General features: G+C 44.0%; 2 protein-coding genes across 4 annotated transcripts; one reads left to right on the top strand and one right to left on the bottom strand.

Annotated features, from left to right (window-relative positions):
* Nucleotides 1–173: 173 nt before the first annotated feature.
* LOC116383722 (transmembrane protein 151B) lies at nt 174–6,038 on the bottom strand. Its single transcript, XM_031847776.1, has 2 exons — nt 5,341–6,038; nt 174–2,976 (listed from the first exon to the last, which is right to left on the bottom strand). The coding sequence occupies exons 1-2, from the start codon at nt 5,461–5,463 to the stop codon at nt 1,363–1,365; spliced, it is 1,737 nt and encodes a 578-aa protein (XP_031703636.1). The 5' UTR covers nt 5,464–6,038; the 3' UTR covers nt 174–1,362.
* rpap1 (RNA polymerase II associated protein 1) lies at nt 5,426–18,823 on the top strand. Of its 3 annotated transcripts, none has more exons than XM_031847775.1 (27): nt 5,426–5,861; nt 6,590–6,792; nt 6,970–7,118; nt 7,321–7,413; nt 7,625–7,775; nt 7,907–8,071; nt 8,222–8,446; nt 9,764–9,879; nt 9,977–10,075; nt 10,296–10,397; nt 10,477–10,644; nt 10,884–11,063; nt 11,505–11,639; nt 11,759–11,929; nt 12,136–12,293; nt 12,473–12,643; nt 12,994–13,189; nt 13,333–13,442; nt 13,555–13,750; nt 14,012–14,158; nt 14,352–14,494; nt 14,793–15,222; nt 15,520–15,638; nt 15,732–15,963; nt 16,092–16,268; nt 16,546–16,602; nt 17,992–18,823. In XM_031847775.1, exons 2-27 carry the CDS (start codon nt 6,594–6,596, stop codon nt 18,139–18,141), a joined length of 4,239 nt encoding a protein of 1,412 aa, XP_031703635.1. In that variant the 5' UTR covers nt 5,426–5,861; nt 6,590–6,593; the 3' UTR covers nt 18,142–18,823. The 3 variants fall into 3 exon arrangements, with proteins under 3 accessions (XP_031703635.1, XP_031703633.1, XP_031703634.1); XM_031847773.1 differs by lacking the exon at nt 5,426–5,861 and adding an exon at nt 6,081–6,161 and having other exon boundaries at nt 17,992–18,822; XM_031847774.1 differs by lacking the exon at nt 5,426–5,861 and having other exon boundaries at nt 6,202–6,792.
* Nucleotides 18,824–20,271: the final 1,448 nt, after the last annotated feature.

Here is a 20,271-nt window from a genome sequence, read left to right as displayed (position 1 = left end):
ATATATACATTTTTAATATAAATAAATCAATGCAGTTCTTAGCAATAGTGGCATCTAGTGTTCAGCAGAAAGAAAGACCAGAGAGATATCGTTGTATGTATTTGGCAGTTACTTTGTAGATTCAGATTTTCAATATGAATCACACGGTCATCTTATAAACATGATGCATTGTTATAGATTGAACTTCTCCAACAACAGCATTACAATGCTACATACTCATTCATACATCGGTGATAATAATCCCGAGAAGTAATATAACATAATATGTACTTTTACTTGTAATGGAGTGTTTTTGAAGTATTGCTTTTATCATAGTAAAAGTATAGTATTGCTTCTATCTTAGATGGCAACAACATTCTGCATTTACACTTTTGCTTGCATAAATGGTATATTTGTACTAACCACACTTGGTCTGGCAACCACAAAGGATGTTTATTGGTTGGAGTCATTGGAAGTCCGTGTAGTCATTCCAGTGCTTCTTTCCTTCTAGTTGTACTTGAGGAACCAGTGAGCTGAGAGTATCTGTCACCTCAGATCAACATGATCACAGGACAAACTTATCTCTCTTCTTCTTTTTCTTTTTATTCATCAGCGCACACACAACAGGGACTGTTTACATTTGTTTGTGACTTTAAATTAAAATATAGAAATGTGCAACAGTGATATGATTCAATGTATGATTTAATCAACACATTTGAGTGAATAAAAACGCCACGTTATTCCCTTCAATCTGACATGGTACAAGTCTACAAAAATAATTTGTCAGGACTGCTTTTACTGCTTACATTTTGACATTCAGTTCATGTTCCTACTCATCAATAAAAGCTTTGTGGTGTTGAATAAAAGTCTTTGGAAAAAACAAAAAAAACAGAAAAAATGTCTTTGGTTTCACTATAGATCAACTAAAAGACAAAAGCTTATGGTAATGACATGCAACTTTTCTTTTTACTTTTTACTTGTATTATTCTCACCTCTAAGTGGCACAATCCTCACACGTATAATAACATATACAAGGTCAATGTAAGAACCGGTGAAGTTTTGTATCCTGTGATTTTTGAGAAATGTGAGTGATGAAAACAGTAGGATGCTGATGTCATGCAGTTTTCATGTCTCAGTGGCATGTATGCACAATTTAATCAGATTATTATTGTCATTATACTCACTGCAGCATGTGCAATTCAACCAGAGGACTGTGTTAAAAAATAGAAGTGACTATTACTTCACTTACATTGGAATTTTCTGAAAGAGCGCCATACATCTTCATTAATGTCATTCTGTCTATGGAGCAAACAGTGACCAACATCATCCATCATTACTGTTTTGAATCTTATCTTGACTCATCAATAAGTGTCTCCATGTCCCTCAGAGATCCGTCTCCACACAGGACGACCCTCTGCGTATGTAATATCGCCTCACATCCCTCCCGTCCTCGCCGCCACGGCCCTCAGACCGATGCACAATGAGCACTGGGAAGAACCGGGCGTCCCTATAAGTCGGTGGACTATCGCTGAGGGCCAGCCGGCTGGAGTCGGACCGGCAGCACTGCTCGTCGGTGCAGCAGGGGTCAGTCAGGTTGCTGCTGTGGCTCCTCCACAGAGACACGGTGCGATGGGAGCCGTACATGCGGCAGAGAGAGAATCGGGACGTGTCCGAGGAGGGGTGCGAGTGGAGCAGCGCTCCCCGGCAGGAGAAGATGGAGGAGCAGCTGGAGCTGGCGATGGTCCTCCTCCTGCCTCCTCCGTCACCTCGTCCGTTCAGCTCCTCGCATTGCTCGCAGTCCTCCTGGCTTTGCAGAGCGCCGTAACTCTGAGCAGTCTGGCTGCTGTCCAGAAGGAAGCAGTTTGAGGACGAGGTGCCTTGTAATGAGTTAGAGTCTGCTGTGCTCATGTTTATCAGCATGGCCTCTGAGTAGCTGGGAATCACCTGACGGTTACAGCGTATGTGCCACTCCATCTCAGTGCTGTCCAGCGTGTCTACTCTGGGAATACCACAACCAGTACTATTCCCCAGAGGCCTGTCTTCATCTAGAGGAGAGGGGCTGTACTCTAGCCCAAATAGTTTCTCTATGCGGTAGTGCACATAGGCAGTGCGGTACTCTGTCAGCACTCTCAGAGGCCAGGACAACATCAGCAGAGCTGCCAGCCAGAAGGCAACCTGGGAAGTGTACCAAGGCATCCTATCTGGATCTACGTAGGCTATTAGGTTTTCTCCGAAGTCCACATTCTTCAGCTGCATCCCCTCCCTGGCCTCCATGTAATCGTCCAAACCCTCAATTTCAGAGAAGAACCTGGCTCTCTGGTTGAGGTAATCATTTTCTGGACCGGCCTCTGTGAAGCTGAAACATTTGGTGAAGCGCAGGCGAGTTGCCGGGCGTCCCTCCAAGCCTCTGAGGTCACGCGATACATCTTTCATCCCAGAGTGGCTGTAGTCAAACTCGCCCTCGGCGACGTGGGTGTTCACTCTCTCGTGGTACACCTGCATGGTGGTGTACGCGTCCCCGTTGCGGTATCGGGTGACTTGCCGAGTCCGTCGCACAAAGTGGTAGCTGATGGCCTTCCACCATATGCAAGGTTGGGCCTCCCTCATCTGCTGCACGCGCTCATACACACTGTCCACGTCTGCTTTGCTCTGCAGCTCGCTCCTGGCTCTGCAGTGCCAGCACTCCACCATGTATAAGGCGTAGAGAATGAGCAGGAAGGCCAGAGGGATGTAGATGTAGCCGTCAGAGCAGGGGCTGTCGTGGTAGATCATTGAGTGTCCTCCAACGCTCATCCCAGAGGCCCCCCGCAGGGAGGAGGTGAAGGAGGCCGTGAAGGAGGAGGTTAGGGCGGAGTTGAAGCTGATTTTGGTAACCCGGGTCAGCTGACACCAGGCCACCGCGCCCAGGCAGCTGTACATGAGCAGAGAGAGCAGCAGGCAGCGCCAATGGGACTCCCGGCAGATGCAAGCACCCAGGGACTGCTTCACTGGACGCTGCTGCAGAGAGAGAGAGAGAGTAATGAGAAAAAGATACTTAAAGCAATGAGGCTCTGAAACCTGGCAGTGACATACAGTAGAAATGCAAATGAACGTGGCTCCACTTTGGACTGCCAAGCTTTCCCATACCTAAGCACAAAGTAAATCAAACTAAAGAAAGCTCACAGGAATTCAATTAAAGCACCCAGTGTCCCTGCAGGCTGTGCCTCAAAGCAGACATATATCAATATTTATAATATTAATATATAACATATATAAATGTTAGCTGAGATGTTTTCACACAACTTTCTCTGAAATTAATTAAATTTATATTGCACATGGGCTAATGTACTAGCTGGTAAAGTTGTCACATTAATATCACACTTATAATAGCACGACAACATTCCTAAAAACATCGGAGATTTAAATCCATTGTAGAAATGGAGCCTGACCGACCAACACACATGTTTCTGTTTCAATTTATTGTTACTTATAAGCTTATTTTTTAATAGAGCCTCAAAGGCACCTTGGACAGAAATGATGCTCTAGCTTCGGAATAAATAACAGAAAATGAAAAATAAATTAAACATTTACCTCATTCATCAAGGAAAAACTCCAAATATTTCTGGTTCCAAATGTAAGGATTCATTGCTTTTCCCTGTTTAATGTTTTTTTATGAAATATCTTTAAGTTTTGGACTGTTGGTAAAAAATAAACAAGACATTTCAAGACATTTTCTTGGACTCTGGGAACTTTCACTACTTTCTGATATTTATAATTGTATAATAATACAACACTTACAAGGGCCCTTCTGTTGCACTTACATTTGTGACATGCTTTACATGTAATGTAGTATTTTTAAATTCTGATTTGGATTATTTTAGACAAGAATCAGAATACTTCTCCCAGCACTGCTTAAGTATACACACTCACACACACACACACACACACACACACACACACACACACACACACACACACACACACACACACACAACCCTGATCATTTATCTGCTGCGTATTGGGTGATTAGCTCCGGGCTGACAAACAGAAACAGAAAGTGCTTACATTCAGCAAAGACACAATGGCCTCAAGCTATTTCATCAGTAACACTAACAATAAAAGAAGCTTGAGTGTAACCCTTTGTGCACAAAAAGCAGGACCAACACATTTAATGTGTGCATCTCTTAGTTTGGGAGTTTCACACATTCAAAAGTAATTTGGTCCCATCTTGTCAGTCACATTTATCATAACTTCTAAATGTCTTTTCTAATATTTTTGCTTTTTGTAGTGACAATCGTCCCCATGAGATCCTGTGTTCTTGTAGACTACCTCTGGTGTTTTATGGAGTGAAACAATTTATGCTGACAACCAGCCCATCCATTACTGCGCTGACACAGGGGTAGGGATGTCTCTTTGCGGGTTCCACCTCAGTTATTTATGGAGCAAACAGGGATGCAATTCTTGTGTACTAGAGAGGATGGCATTCAGTAGTCCAGGCCTCTGGACTGCAGACATTACACACATACAGTTTAGATGTGCAAGAGTCTCACTTTAAATAGTGCTTCTTAGTAAAATGTTTAGTCAATTTAAGGTTACCAATCAAAAAAATATAAGCCCTAATAAACTAAATCTGTTAGCTGAAGATAAATAGGACGCTTGTGGAAAGTGGAGTTGCTTGTAACAAAATTGTACTTTAATCTACTCCGCAGTATAAAATAGGACCTGGCAGTTACATGGACAATGGCTCTGAGGTAAGACAACTCGTGCTCTCTTACTATCTGTGCATGGCTGGCTGCACACAGCCAATCCCCAGATGGAATCACAGTAATTATTCCGTGACAGTAAAGACAGAGGGCATTGTGGAGCAAACACAGACACATGCATGTATACAATTGATCAAAACTTTAAAATCGTGGTCTGGCTTTGCAAAAATATTTGTTTGCTGGCTTAACAACTCCCTTTGGGAATATTATGCATGCGTTGGTGAGAGTAGCTTTCCACATCAATGGATTCTACTGCCACTGTGAAATGGACTATTCTGACATTTCATCAAGCAGAGAGGCTGTCTGGCTACAGGTGGAAGCATTTGCACTCTGATGGCACAGAGAGGATGTCAATATAGTATTTATTTTTCCAGTGATCACAGAACTCAAATGTCTTTAATATTTAATTTGCTATGTATATATATTTAAAGGCAATAATAAGAATAAGGGTAAGGAACTTGCACTTAAGAGTGTGCTTATTTGTATTGCACAATAATAATGTTTTGGTTCGTCATTGCTGTTATTTGTTATACTTTTCTGATCAATTCATAAGAACTGCAACCATTTAAAAAAATATTGTTTGATGTTTTTATTCAAGTTAATGAATGACTACACCTACCTCCTCCAGAACATCACTCTCAGCTGGCGAGTTCTCCTCCTCCTCCTCCTGCTCCTCTTCCTCAGCATCATTGGGAGCGCTGGCCGCCGTGTCCTCCGCAGAGTCCGGATCGGAGGAGAGCATTCTGCACTTTTCGCATGTCAGAGAGAGATTATAAACTCACTCCTTCTTGCTCCGTTTCTCCCGGGTTGCTCCCCCTTTTTGTGTCCCCTTCAGCCCCACACCGTCTGGGCCGGAGCCAGCAGGCTGCTGCTGCTGCACCGAGCGGGGATCCCTCGGTGGTCCCGCCTGGCCGGACAGAGGGGGGAGGGGTTGAGGGATTTCACCGCATAAAAGGCAGCAGAGGTTGACCATTATGCAGTAAGCGAGGCTTGTTGTCAATGGCCACTTTAAATTATCTAACAAAAATCATACATAACAGAAAACGGCACTGCACAATGTTGACCCAGATGATCCAGATGTCGGTGCGCTGCCCAGTGTCCTGGAGAAGGGAGGAGGATACCGCGAGATATAGAGCTGAGGTATGTGGTAAACCCTGCGCGTTACACGGGATAAATCAGCAAGGACGCATTAACATATTTGCCAACAACCTCAGATACATTGCGTGTGCCTTCCAAGCCTCTAAATATCCTAATAATATTTGGGGAAAATAGGGGGATGTAGAGAAAAGGAAGTCCCTGCGCATTCCTTTCTGTTTATTCGGGCCAAGCTTTTATTGTGAAGGTGGAGTTTGGTGTCACATTAGAAATCGTCCGTGTGGTCTACCGGGAGTTGTGTATTCACGCTGGTAACACGGACCCAACACTGAGCGTTAACTGAAGGTTAGCTACCACAGTTGTGACACATTTTAAAACAACAAAGAGTGCCATATTGTATTGACTCAGTTTGGCTTTGTGTTGGATAATTGTACCTTCAGCTGAGTACGGTTTGATATTTCAAGCTAACGTCAAGCTAACGATAGCTAACGTTAACTGTGCGTGTCGGAACTTAACTAACGTTACACGCGAAAAAAAAAGCAATATCAACTAATGATAGTTAGCGCACGTTAGATATGTGTAATTGATTTGGTTTATTATTAGTGTGTTGCTTTCTGTCCTTTCTTACAATCAGATAACGTTAGTTAGCGATGTGTTGGAGAGCTGACTGTTTGGCTTCACGCGAAAGTATAGACGGACATACATGGATACGGGAAATCAGAATTAGCTCCAACAGTGTAAATGTATTTAACATGATCTTGTGTGTCCTTTAGAGGGATGTTGCGGCGTCCCAAGCCATCCGACTCTGAGGCAGACCTCCTCAGGGAGCAGGAGAAGTTTCTGACCTCTGGTGCTCCGCCTGCTGCCAATGTGGTCCGCAGACCCGACAAGAGGAGAGGCGAGGCTGGAGGAGGAGGAGGAGGGGACTGTAACAGGGAAGATGAAGGAAGACAGAGGGATGTTGTCACCATAGAAGGCAAGAGATGTGTCTGTTTTTTTAGAATAAAAACTCATCGATCAGTTACAGGGTTTTTCTCATGCTCAACATGAGGCTAAGGTGGTATTTAAACAAGCATAAGTTACACCCATCGCTAACCATGGACCATTTATACTAGTATGTAAGATTATTAAATATCGTTTATGTTTCCTCTAGATCTTCCAGACCAACTCCCGTCTCTGACGCCAGCCCCTCCTAAGAAGTCTCGGTTCAAAGCCAGTCGGGTTACTTTCGAGGATGAGGATGCTGAGGAGAGGCTGGACAGACATGACATTCACGTCACTGCTGTTCTCTCCAGAATAGTTGTAAGTACCTGTTGTTGAATGCAAATGCCAAGTATAAACCAGTGACTGTGTGCTTAATAAAGTAGCTTTTTTCCCCCTTGTTGGACCTCTCAAAGTATTTTAGTTATCCAAGTTTGCTGGTATCATGTTAAGCTTGACATAATTGACAGTGTTCTTATTTATTATTTCATCAATGGATCTGTAACATCCCTCTTTGTTTAAGGAGAGAGACACCAGCTCTACACCGATATCTCTGCCAGCATTTACAGGCGTGGCGTTCCCTAAAGTATCGCACCGTTCAGAAACCAGCAGCCAGGTAAGAAAACGTCAATGCCAATTCTTAATAAGGAGTGTGATTCTTACTGTGTAAAGCCATTTTCTTTACGTGCAGAATCTCATATTACCTAAAAAAAATACTTCAAACCTATGAAGATTTACTATTCAAGCTGTGTGTCCATACTCTCATTGTATCGTCATAATAAATCATTCAACTTGATTTTTTAAAATTCATTCATCCGTACGACCAGGTGCCACTGTCTTCCGCTTTTGGAAAGAAGAGTATCTTTGCTCGTCAGATAGCAGCTCAGAGGCTAAAGGAGGGACAGACACCTTTTCATTGTGCACCTGAAGCTGAACACAGAGAGCAGACGCTGCCGCCTGAGACCAGCATGGACACAGGTCAGTGTGGTGCTGCAGATCATCGAGAGTAAATAATTCAATTTCGGATTTGGTCTGCGGTATCTTTTCTCCACAGAACCCCCTCTTCACATTATTTTTGTCTCCCTTTTGTCTTTATCTCCCCTCTCCAGAGCCAACTGCAGTGTCGGGTCCCAGTCTGCTGTCTGGTCGGGGTCTTGGGGGCCCAGATAGCTCAGAAGAAACCACAAGGATCCACAGGGAGAACCAGGCTAAGCTCCAGGCCATGTCTCAGTCGGAGATACTACAGGAGCAGAAGAAACTCTTATCTCAGCTCGGTAGGCAATCATGTTGTCCACATGATGCGTTATTCATATGTAATATACATTGAGATGAAGACATGATATGTGTTGCGCTTGTATAATAACTAGTAAAGTACATTTTGTTGGTACCACTGCATATATAATGCGATTATTTCTGCTTCCCAGATCCCAGACTAGTGGACTTTGTAAAAGCTCGCAAAGCCCAGAGCGTCCCGTCCTCTGCCTCCGCGTCCAAACAACCCCGGGGCAAAAGCAGCAAGGACAACTTTCCTCTTGAAGATGTGAGCAGACAGTCGGCCTCCTCTGGTGCTGCTGTGCTGTTTCAGAAACCCCGAGAAGTAGAGATGGAAAGAGAGGAGGAGGATCTACCAACACCACCTGCTATGACGGGTAAGATGATTTTAAAAATAAACTTTTTATCAAGTCTACCTGGTCTCTGCTGCTGCTGCTGCTGCTGCTGCTGGAGATAAATAAATACATCAACAGCATCAAAGTTATGGGGATGACTATGCTGTTATTTCACACTACTTCTTGCCTCCTTAGACTTGTTTAAATTGCAGTGGTGGAATGCAACAAAGTACATTTACTCAAGTACACATTTGAGGTACTTTACTTGAATATTTCCATATTATGCTTAAGTTTATACTTCTGCGCAACTACGTCTCAGAGGTAAATATTGTACTTTTGACTCCAATGCATTCATCTGACAGCTGTAGTTACATTTCAGATTACCATTTCCCACACACCCTTGTACACGAAAACCACGTATCTCCAAATACATTGACTTTGAATGTGGATGTTTGTGATAAACTAAAGTGTCCCTACATAGGTTGGGTAAACGTCTCCTACTGCTTGAGCTGAATTAACTATTTAAAAACCCTCTTGGATGCATCGTCACGTGTCTGAGCTCATTAGGGATACGTGGTTATCACAGGACAGCGTCGCGACAAATATATGATGATCTTGTTGCTGAGACTATCAGATTATTTTGATTAGTGGTACATCTTAAAGGGAAAAAAGCCCTAAATGTGCCACCATCACACCTGTGTCCGTCTGCCAGCTTTCTCTGCCTCCATCTCCCTCCTGATGTTTCTCACTCACTACTCTCTCCTTCACTCTCTCTCTGCTCTCCCTTTCTCTCAAGGATCCATTCTCTTAATTATACAGTTAATGTGCGACGCTTATGCTGCAAGGCTAAAATCCCGACATAATGCTGAATGCCGACTTCACTTTGTGTGATTAGCAGAGAGGCCAGACTGAGCCAGAAGTAGCCACTCTCTGCAATGAAGTTACTGCAGATCATTCACAGAACGCTCCCAATCCCGATGAAAGTATTGCTAATGGAGCGTATGGAGAACAGAGCTTGCACATCATGTACCATCAATTTTCCAAAATGTGTTATGAACCCGAGCTGCTTTTGTCATTCTGGCCAAAGATGATTTATTAGATGAGTAGAAGGCAACACAGTCATCAAATCTGCATTGATTTATTGCCTTCTCTGCCTCCTTTTTTAGAGAAAACAACTCCTGTTTTTGGGGTTGAGAACAAATAGGAATAGTTTGTGTTTACAGCGGTGCCGCGATGTTGGAGTTGTCACTTTATCTGTGCTGCCTACAACAGACAACAGTTGTACCAATTGTTACAAGAAATCATACATAGCTCCGAGTCTCACTTTTTACCCTTCTGTGTGTCTGTGTGTGAATTCAGAGAAGGACCTGCTGCTGAAGCCTCAGAAGGAATGGCTCCACATGGATAAGCTGGAGCCAGAGAAGCTGGAGTGGATGAGAGACTTGCCGGCACCCAGAAGGAAAGGAACCAAAAAGGTCAGGAGATATTTCTCATGACACCAGCAGATGACATTTTTTATTAATTTCAACTTAAAGCATTAAGTTTTTCTGTGTTGGTTCTGTGTACCGATAGGCCATGCAGGCTCGTTTTGACTTCGCGGGGACCTTGGTTCCACCCACGGAGGATCTGCCCACCCATTTAGGCTTACACCACCATGGAGAGGAGCCCGAGGTCAGTGGACAATAAGTTGTTTTGTTCATACTCATGTTTATTGTAATGAACAAATGTTTATAACACCATCAGATCTATTCTTCATGATTTAATGTAAAAAAGGTGAAGCATCATTGTGAGACTGAAAACCAGATTCATCTCTGAGTTAGAGTTTTAGACCAGGCTCCACGTCTTTTGCTTTGAGATGATTTTTCTCCTAACTTTGAGGATTCCTCTGCAGCGGGCAGGTTACTCCCTGCAGGAACTATTCCTGCTGTCTCGGAGTCAGCTCATCCAGCAGAGGAGTCTGGCCCTCGGCACTCTGGCCAACATCCTCTCAAAGGTACGTAAACAAACGCGCAGTGTAGCTGCAGAGGCACATGTCTGTAGTCACTGAAGTGGCGGATCTTCTGACCCTGTAGGCGCGTGCTGGGGAGTACCTGTCTGTTCTGAAAGGCAGCGTGGTGTCCACTCTGCTCGACGCCGGCCTGCTCTTCCTGCTCCGCTTTGCATTGGACGACGGTGTGGAGGGAGTAATGTCTGCAGCTGTGCATGCGTTGAAAGCCCTCCTTGTGTGTGACGACGATGAAGTAAGACGATCCATTCAAACATGCCGTCTTTTACATGTGATTGTGTCATTTTATCTGCAAATACTACTAAAGTTTGATTAGCAACTGCACAAGTTATCACAAAATATGTCAGAAACCCAGAAGCAAAAACATAATATGTAGAAGAGATAATACACTTTAGTTTTCTGTTACTGTTTTTCTACAAGAGCGTCCCAATGTCTTGTCCCTCATGTTCAAATATCCATTGTTTGTCCTCTCAGGAGTGTTTGGACTGCACCTTCTCGTGGTTTCGTGGCCTGGCCTCCTTCCCTCTGCTGCCGTCTGCTCAGGAGGAGGAAGATGAGGAGGATGAAGGGCTGCCCGAATGTATGAAGGAGACAGCGAAGGAGAAGGAGGAGAGGAAGAGTGATCATGATGTGGCCAGGCAGGATGTTGTCAAGGTAAGCATGTTTACTTTTCACTTGTTTTCCTCGGCTTTTTCAGATTTTAATAACCGGTGCTGCAGCGCCGGCTCAAACCATGCCTGTCCGGAAATACACGCGCCATTTAGGTGCAACGGCTCACGCGAACATCGATGGAGAGCGAGCTGTACCCAGCATGCCGCTCGGCGGTTAAACAGGGTACCCTCTCAAGACACTACAGTATGCTCAGTACTCACTACTAATAAATATGTCCTGTAGTTTCACAGGTGCTCGCACTCAAAACTGCACTTCCTTTGGTCCTCAGCAATACACCCGCCAAGCGTGAAGTCGATATGATGAACGATTGTTGAGAAAATCGAAAGCCATACAGACAGACTTCCATTTTGGTTTTGTAATGTAAATGTGCAGTAATTTAGAAGCTCTGTGGATAAAGGTGGATGCTTAATGTCTGTGTTTCAGGGTCTGTTAAAGATGAAACTGCTCCCCAGGCTGCGTTACATCCTCGAGGTGTTCCGACCTTCTCCTCGAGTGGTGCAGGACGTCCTGCAGATCCTGACTCGTATCGCGAGGCACTCTTCCTCATCTGCCACCCAGGTAACAACAGCAACAATCACTTAATCAACTATTTTGTCCACCATGCTTGTCGTACAATTAATTATTGTTGTCTATATTTTCATCTTGCCAAATTCAGTAAGATTGCATTTCACTCACAGGTGCTTGACTGTCCTCGCTTGATGGAGACGGTGTTGTCAGAGTTCCTTCCCGCTTCCTGGACGGCGCCATCTTCTTCCATTCCTCAGTCTGTTTACGGACTCCCGCTGGCCAGCGCCATGAAGCTGTTGAGAGTGTTGGCCACCTCTGGCAGACACGCCTGTGCCAGACTGGTAAGTGCCGCTATGACATCTGTTAGGGCCAGTGCAAGCAACAGTGTTGAATTGATTTATAATGTATTAGAATGACCGTGTGTTTGAGAGAGGTGTTTAATAACTGGATGAACTGTGTCCATACTGATGCAGCCTGTATGAAAGTACCATGTAATCATTATCCAATTTTCCGATCTAAATGTTTATGTTATTCTTTGTCTCCCCAGTTGAACTCTCTTGGAGTGAAGGAGCGTCTGCCTTGTCTGCTGTGTGCTGAGCCCGGTGAGCTGCTCCTGGAGCCGGCCGAGGCCCTCAGGATCTCCACCGAGGCCTACAGGCTGTGGGCCGTGGCAGCCGGCTACGGACAGGCCTGCAAATTATACATGCAAGTGAACACATTTCAATCTGACCACCAGGGGCAGAGAACATCCTGTCCAGGAGCGTTAAGTAGCCAGATGAGAGACGGTTGAATCCGTAGAACCGCTTCATCATTTCTGTACTGATTAGCTCGCCACTCTCGCCCTCTGCTCTGCTCTCACAGTGCATGTCATTATGTTTCCACAGAGACCTGTATCCGGGCTTAGCGAAGACCTTACAGTCGGTTCACACAGTCCTGGCCCTCTCAGGTCCTCTGTTGCCTCTGCAGCTCCAGCGGGTCCTGGCTGTGCTCTCTCTGCTCACACAGGTCACACACACAGCTGGTTGCCACCAGGAGCTACAGGCCGGCATGGTCAGGTACAGAAGTTTTAAAAAATCATCACACATAATTGGCAGCTGTTTTGATAATAGATTAATTGGTTTGAGTAATTAAAAGAAAAAAAAAAAAAAGGTTAAATTCTCTCATACAAGCTTCTTAAACGCTGATGTCTTATTTTTAAGATTATTTTTGAAATATGATATTGAGTTTTGGACAAAACAAGACATTTGAGGACGTCAACCTCGGCTTTGGGAAACACTGTCCTCTTTCACCATTTTCTGACATTTTACAGACCAAACCACTAATCGATTAATAAGGAAAATAATCACCAATGAAGATACTTGTTAGTTGCAGCCCTGTACACATTACCCTCTCTGTTTTGCCACAGCTCTCAGGGAGAAGAGTGCCCTCCTCCCCCTCCAGTATCTTGGGGTCACGTCACAGGGTTGCAGGCGTCCTTGTTGGGACATTTGAGGGGCTTTGTGAAGAACCTTGATAATCCCGTTCAGAAAGACATCAGCCTGGTTGTCATACCAGCTTACTTGGTCTACCTAGAAGCTTACTACCATCAGCTCTCCAGACAGGTACCGCTTCCTGCTGCATTAGGACAAATCAAGTTATACTTCCTACAACAAGTGTATTGTTATCGCTCAAGTAGCTCACGTGGTTGAGCTCTGTGTGCTTTACCAACCTATGAATCCATGAACTACACAACTCTCTTCCTCAGAGCGGTTTCAAGCCAGTAGAGACCCTTCAAGAACTGGAGCGGCTGACGTCTGAGGTGCTCCTCCCCCTGCTGTCCCACCATGTTGTTCAAGGCCTGATTAAGAACCTAAAGTATGTCTAACCTGAGATCAGTTGCCTTTGTTTTGTTCTTGACCTTTATCAGCAAGAAAACCATCAATTTGTTGACAGTTTTTTCTTTGATTGTGACTTGTTTATACACCAGGTCTTCCTCAGTGGTGTGTAATGTCCGGTCTAGTCATCTGGGCCCAGAAACCACTCCCAGCCTCCCTGGCCTGGCCTGCTCAGGATGGAGGGACCGCCTGGGTCCGGTTGCTCCTAGCTCCCCCTTCCCTCTCCTCACGGCCCTGGGGCTTCTCCTGCAAACAATCACAGGCATTCACAAAGGCCTCAGCCTCAAGGTACATTTTTAGGGAGAGGTTGGGAGAACTTTTGGGAGTTTTTTTTTTTTATCATGCAAGGACAGCGACAGACAATAATGAGCCGAGCAACACAAACCTTTCTTTCATTAGATTGTATCACTGCTAAGCACATTTTCAGCCAAAGATAAGGTGCTAATCAGTAAAAGGATCCAGTGTAATCTGTGGTTGCGGCGTCTTGGCAGTCTTGCACGCGTTGGCCAAAATCAAATGTATTTCATCTCAACCCCCCTCTATCTCTAGTTCAACGCCCTCCTCCTGTCAGAACCTGTGATTGGTTACCTGAGGAGTTGCAGTCAGGCTATGCCCACCCTGTCCCACTCCAGAGCCTGGCTGGTCCGTCATGAACACCACCTCCTCTACCTGCTGCTCCGCCTGGCACACAGACTGGTAGGCTTCCAACTTTGATCAAAGTCACGTAAATGATTGTGTCGACCTAAAGCGTGCAGTTAAGTCTTTGTTTCAGTCAGCAGCACCATCTTCTGCTGTTCTTTCAGGTTGTGATGGCTTCTGTTACGAACCGAAGCCACGTCTCATTAGTAATGCATAATAACAACACATCCTAATCTTTGTTTCTTCTCAGGTTTCCATTGAGCCAGAAGTAGCCAAGTATGCCTCACTGTACCACCAGGTGGCGCTGGTTCTGCTGCCATGGTTGTTACCAGGCAGTGAATACCTGGGACATGAACTGTTATCCACCATCATCTTCAACAAGGACTTCATATCGTAAGTCCACTCCACTTCACTCACTTTCATTGTGAATTGATTACCAGTAGGTGCCAACACAATCAACATTGATAGCCTTTTGTTGCTTTTGTTGATTCCATACATTCCTTCTTTGTAATCGTTTAATGCTTGAAACTGAATATCATCTACTTTAACAGATTGTATTCTATTCAAAGTAACATTTCTTTGGAATTTGATCGACTTAGCAGATGATCCATTTCCACCAAACGTGATATTTCTCATTCTTTGCTTCTTCCTTGTGACAGTATTACTCAGTTTATGTTTGTTTGCTTTCCAGAGAGGGCCACAGCGGTGGACCTGAGGCTGTAGAGCTGGGAGAGCTGAGACTCCAAGAGGAAACGGCCCACACCTCTCCCTCTCTGCAGACGGTTGGAGCTCTCCTGAGAGAAGCCTGCATCCAGCTGCCGTCCATACGAGGCTGCTTCCTCACTCACCTGGCCCATCTAGAGCCGTCCGTACTGACGTCCCGGGACGCTCTCCTCGGCCACAACCCCTGGATCAGCTCCCATCTCCTCCCGGAGCTCACTGGTCCCACCGTGCCATCCGATTGGCCTTTCCTCCCACTCGTCAGCCTGTATGAGCGGACGGGGCAGGCCGACGGTGGAGGGCTGGAGGTGGAAGACCTCCCACAGGGGGCTCTGCAGGCGGTGACCCACTGTCTGCAGTGGCTGCTGCTGCTGGAGGTCTGGAGGGAGGAGGCACTAAAGGTACACAAACAAGTCAAGTCAGGGTAGTTCAATTTTTATTCAGCAGAGATCGAAAATATTTGTTTATTGTTGCCTTTATAACAATCACCAAATGTCCTTAAAAAAATAAATTCTGCTTAAAACCCACTCATACAGTTTTCATGAAGACTGAATGTTTGCATTAACATAGATAAACACTACACTAACACTTCAACACTTAACGAGTGATAGCGTCCCATGTCAGGCAATACAACATTATATTTCTATATATGTATTTGTTATTGTAACTAACCTCCAGAACATTTTGTCATGTTGTAGGTGATCCTTCCTGTAGCCAAACTCGCCCGCCTGTCCTGTGTGTTCCTGTGTTCCAGTGACTTGTTCCTGGAGAGACCTGTTCAGAAACTGACCCGGGGTCTGTTCAGACTGCTGACCAGGTCTTACAATGTTTTGATATCCTTATTCTTGCAGCACAAAAGCTAAATTGTTGCACAAAGAATGGTGTTAAACCAAATCTCTTCCATCTTCAGGCGATCCCGGCTGGACTCTTTGGACCTGAACGTCCCTCCTCCCGGTCTAGCTTCCTTCCAGGACCTGTACTCGGCTCTTTTGACCCAGTACGAAGCTGTGTCCTTTGGAGACCGGCTGTTTGGCTGCTGGGTGCTCTTACCCTTGCAGCGGAGGTACAGCGCCGCCATGAAGGTGGCTGTGTTTGGAGAACATGTGGGAATGCTGAGGTCACTGGGAGTCACTGTGGAACAGGTGATGATGAGGATGTTCCTGCTTTTATTCTCATTAGTTGTGTTAAGATTACTTTTAGAGTAATTTAACAGTTGTTTGCCTGAATATTCTATGATTAATTTATTATCTTTTTGTCTCTTCATTTGAAGCTCTCCATTCCTATCGAGCGGTTCACCTCCCCCCCTGAAGACTCCCTCCCTCTCCTCCACCTCTACTTCCGCTCTTTGGTCATGGGGACCCTGAAGCCTTGCTGGTGTCCTGTCTTGTATATGGTTACCTTGTCTCACGTCAATGCTTTCATCTTCTCTCAGGACGCTGCAGCACAGGTACGGCATTGTATGGCATCTGAGCAAATGTTGGTGAAGTCTGTTGCCCTGCCCTCTCTGAATTTCTCTGATTATTTATTAATTAAAGATTGTGCTTTGTGCCTTTTTCAATGTCAGCCATATTAAAACATAGCGCAAACTGCCACATATGTCGTCATTTAGTGAATGCAGAAGCTGCTACAGCTGCACTGAATAGAAAGTTGGATTTGCGTGAGTGTCTTTTGCAGTATACATCAATGAGGCCTTTTGATCTTTAATGCTCTCGTCCTTTCTCCAGGAGGTTGAAGCAGCTCGACACAGTATGCTGAGGAAGATTTACTACCTGACCGATGAGGTACGTCTCATCCTTCACACTCTCTGGTCTTTATACGCTGCGAGGTGTTTGTTGATTGTACCAACTGTCCCGCTCGCCTCCCGTGTAACTTTCTGAGGGTGTTTTCTCCACAGTTTCTCCAAATTTTTTTCTCATCTTCACCACCACCCATATCACTGTTGTGCTGCTGGACATTTTTTCTGACTGTTTTTTCACTTGTTTTAAGTCTTCCACAGTTTATTTTTAATCTCTCAGGGTGAATAAGGTATTAAGTGTGTCAAAATTGGCCATTAATGACATTTGAATATTCTTTCTTAAAAAAAACACATAGACTCAAACTATTCAAATATCTATTTTTCGAATTATTTCCATGGCTCCGTGACCTAACTGGCTGTCTCAGGCGGGATCCTGCTGGAAAGGTTAAGAAGCTGAGTGGGTCTGCTTGGCACAGTTCAGGTTCAGGTTCAGGTGGTTTGTATCTTACCTGCATAATCAAAGTTTTATTGTAACACTTGGGGACTTCAACTCCAACAGTCACAAATTAGTGTGTGGGGTCCCGCAGGGCTCCATTCTTGGTCCTCCTCTATTTAACATATGCTTCCCCTTGGCTACATCATAAGCAAATATAACATTAGCTCCCATAATTATGCAGATGACACGCAGCTTCTATCCACTGACAATTTCCAACCAAGTCAGCTGCTCTGAAGAAATCAACCACTGGATGGCAGCAAACTTCCTCCAGCTGAACAGTCAGAAAACTGATATTTTGGTGGTGGGAGCTAAAGCTAAAGACAGCTTGTCTGTGAGTACCTGGGATCTGGTAACAAGAATAAATAAAGAACACAGACATAAGTCAGCATCATATTCTCTGTCTGTTCTCCATATACGTATGCACGAATCACTGCACTTACAATAACGAGCATCGTTGTCATCAGCTGGAGTTATCTTCACTGTCTTCCCCGATGCCCCTCTGATTCGCTGACATCTCTCTGTGTGTTAGAGGCTCAGCCCCAACACAGAGCAAGGGAGAGGCTGCGCTGTAATAATGCATACTATGGCCTTCAGTCCTCATTAAATCATTTTTACTATTATTTATTTATTATTGCATTTCATGCAGTCTCAGCACTACCTGCAGTTAGACCCTCTTCGAAATGTGGGCCTTGTCTCCAGAGGCTAAATAGTCATCAGACTAATAGCTTCCAAGTTTGGCTGTTTAGACCTCTCTGCTAACTAGTTTTTATTCTCAATTGAAACACATGGTGTTCTGGTGTTACAGCTGAATCAACATGTCGATATCCATGTTTTAATCATAATTTTTTCAAATTAGTTGAACTACTTCACAATCTGTCCACATACATCCTGGTAACCACAACCTCCGCTGCTCTTCTCACCTCCTCTTTTCATTTCCAGGTGTTGAGGAACCACTTGCTGCTCTTCCGAATGCCACAACAGCGCTCAGAGTTTGGCTTTGATTTGTATGAGCAACTGCCTCCAATTAGGGCAAAGCGTCTGGAGAGGGTCCTGAGACGGCAGGACAGCAGCGATGACAAAGGAGAATGAAAGCAGCAGGAAGTGGGAAAATACGAAAAGTAGTGAACCAAAAACAGCAGTTCTGGAGGAGGGACAATATGGGACTGAGAGAAGAAGATGCTGACAAAGAAAGGACACAAAGTGAGACATTCATTATTAATTTAAGACTATATTTTACAGACTGGTAGTGGAAATGATCTGAAAGTCTGACAAAGTTTTGATATTTTCAGGTTACTTAAACCTGTCTGAACTGAAAACACAAACGGTAAAGTCAACCCAAAGGTTAAATACAATTTACTTTCCTTGTAACACCAGCACTTTGTAAGTAGGTGTGTGTCTGAAACGGTACAGGATAATTGTTGGCATCTTGGAGTAAAGACATGTTCTTCTTTACAAATGCCTGAAAGTGTCTCTTGTGTGAATAAAACAGTTTTTCAAGTTTGTTTAACCTCAATTTCTTTCCTTTAATCACAATGCTCCTCATTATATCCCATAAAATATAGCTGAGATTGTAGGAGCTGTTCTTTATAGACAACCACACCACATATGATTTGATTGTAAAAACACAGCAGACATATTGTTTTTTTAGTGGGTTTAAACTAGTTAAAGTTGAGGTGAAAAGCCACATCCAGCCGGGGTCACTTGTGAATATCGAGATGAGCATTCACACACACGAAGCTATTTCATTTCCATTAAAGCTTGTCTAACTGTTGCCGCAGTGTTGAATCAGTTTGTTAGATCACAAGTTCTGCAACTTAAACATTGTAAATCAGGGTTTTGGTGATTTTAATAATTTACAAGCATAAACATTCTGTTTACAAGCTCCTCTGTGGGTAGAGAGAAATTCCACAAACTTTTGATTTGCAGTATTTCCATCAACCTAACCTTTCTCTTCCATCCTTTTCATGCTCATGATGGCTCGCAGTACATAGTCTCAGAGGGACCGGATGCACTTAAAAACAGTGTTGTTGTTTTTTATAGTGTCACGGACATTGGTGCATAACAAACATCTCTAAATCCCCTCAGGGACTGATGCAGAAGTAAAAACCACCCGGAGAATGCAGAAATTGCAGAATCATATTGTGTTGCTGCTGGCAAAAGTTTAGCTTTTTCACCCATTAAAAGTGACACCACGGCTTCTAAGATAACAATAATAACAATAAATACTCCGAAAATTGATTCTCGGCAATTACCGTCATCTGTTCAAATGCCCATTTCTGAATGCCTAATCTTCTCACTATGATTGTATTGCAGCGGTAAAATCTCCACTCTGTGCACTCTTCTGGTTTCAAATTGAGAAATGTTTTTGGAGTGAGATCAGTCTATTTCAGAGATAACCGGCTCACAGACACTTCAAAACAGAGTGTGCTCGTTCAGGTGGAGTCCATCTTCGTCAAAATAAGCAGCAGGCTTTGTGGTTCGCCTCCAAACTCCTGCTTGTTAAAGGGATTTAACAAGTTCACACTATGCACTCATAACATGTCAGAGCATGGACATAAACAGACAGCTGGAAAACAGGTGTTATTTATTGCCTCCTTTGTTTGGCTTATTCCTTTGTTTGGCTGTCTCTGATAAACTGCCGTGACCTGATTTTGTTTTTATTTTTAAGGCAAAAAGTTGATTGATTTATTGGCTAGATGGATTCCCAGTAAAATTCCTTTGCGTGTAATTAGCCGGTGAAAGGCAATGGTGTATCTGAGGGTACTAGTCACACGGTTCCCTCCACCTCTGCTCTGTATGTGGTCTCATTCATGGGAAAATGTGCAGAATCATTCCGCAACGAGAGAAGAATCTGCAAACAGTCCCACCTAACTTAGTCGTAAAATTGCCCAATGTGATTCTAAAGTAAATTATTTACAGGGAAACTACTATTAGACTTGATCATAAAATGTCCAATGTACTTTTGTCAATACGACGTCTGCTATTCCTCTTTTTTCCATAAGACAAAATATGTATTTCATGTATTTATTATTAAATGATGAACAGATATTTTTCCAAGATGATCACATAATATTTCTCAACAAACATCTTCATTTGGATACCAATGGAATAAAGGTTTGATTGGACAGTCTGTGTTTTTCAAGCCTCTGAACAGAAATCATCGATTTTTTTGGGGGCTACAGTTGATCTTCAATACGTAATGCTCCGCCCACTCTGTGC

The sequence above is a fragment of the Anarrhichthys ocellatus genome, unplaced genomic scaffold, assembly GCF_004355925.1.
Source record: "Anarrhichthys ocellatus isolate YVR2014 unplaced genomic scaffold, GSC_Weel_1.0 scaffold7, whole genome shotgun sequence".
NCBI lineage: Eukaryota > Metazoa > Chordata > Actinopteri > Perciformes > Anarhichadidae > Anarrhichthys > Anarrhichthys ocellatus.
The sequence above is the reverse complement of the archived record's forward strand: the minus strand, read 5'-3'. Positions and strand labels throughout refer to the sequence as shown.

Coding starts and splice junctions, on each gene's coding strand:
- LOC116383722 (XM_031847776.1), bottom strand. CDS start 5,463: ATGCTCTCCTCCGATCCGGACTCTGCGGAGGACACGGCGGCCAGCGCT. Junction 2,977..5,340: donor AGAGTGATGTTCTGGAGGAG/GTAGGTGTAGTC, acceptor CTCTCTCTGCAG/CAGCGTCCAGTGAAGCAGTC.
- rpap1 (XM_031847775.1), top strand. CDS start 6,594: ATGTTGCGGCGTCCCAAGCCATCCGACTCTGAGGCAGACCTCCTCAGG. Junction 11,640..11,758: donor CTTCCTCATCTGCCACCCAG/GTAACAACAGCA, acceptor TTTCACTCACAG/GTGCTTGACTGTCCTCGCTT. Junction 14,159..14,351: donor TCCGCCTGGCACACAGACTG/GTAGGCTTCCAA, acceptor GTTTCTTCTCAG/GTTTCCATTGAGCCAGAAGT.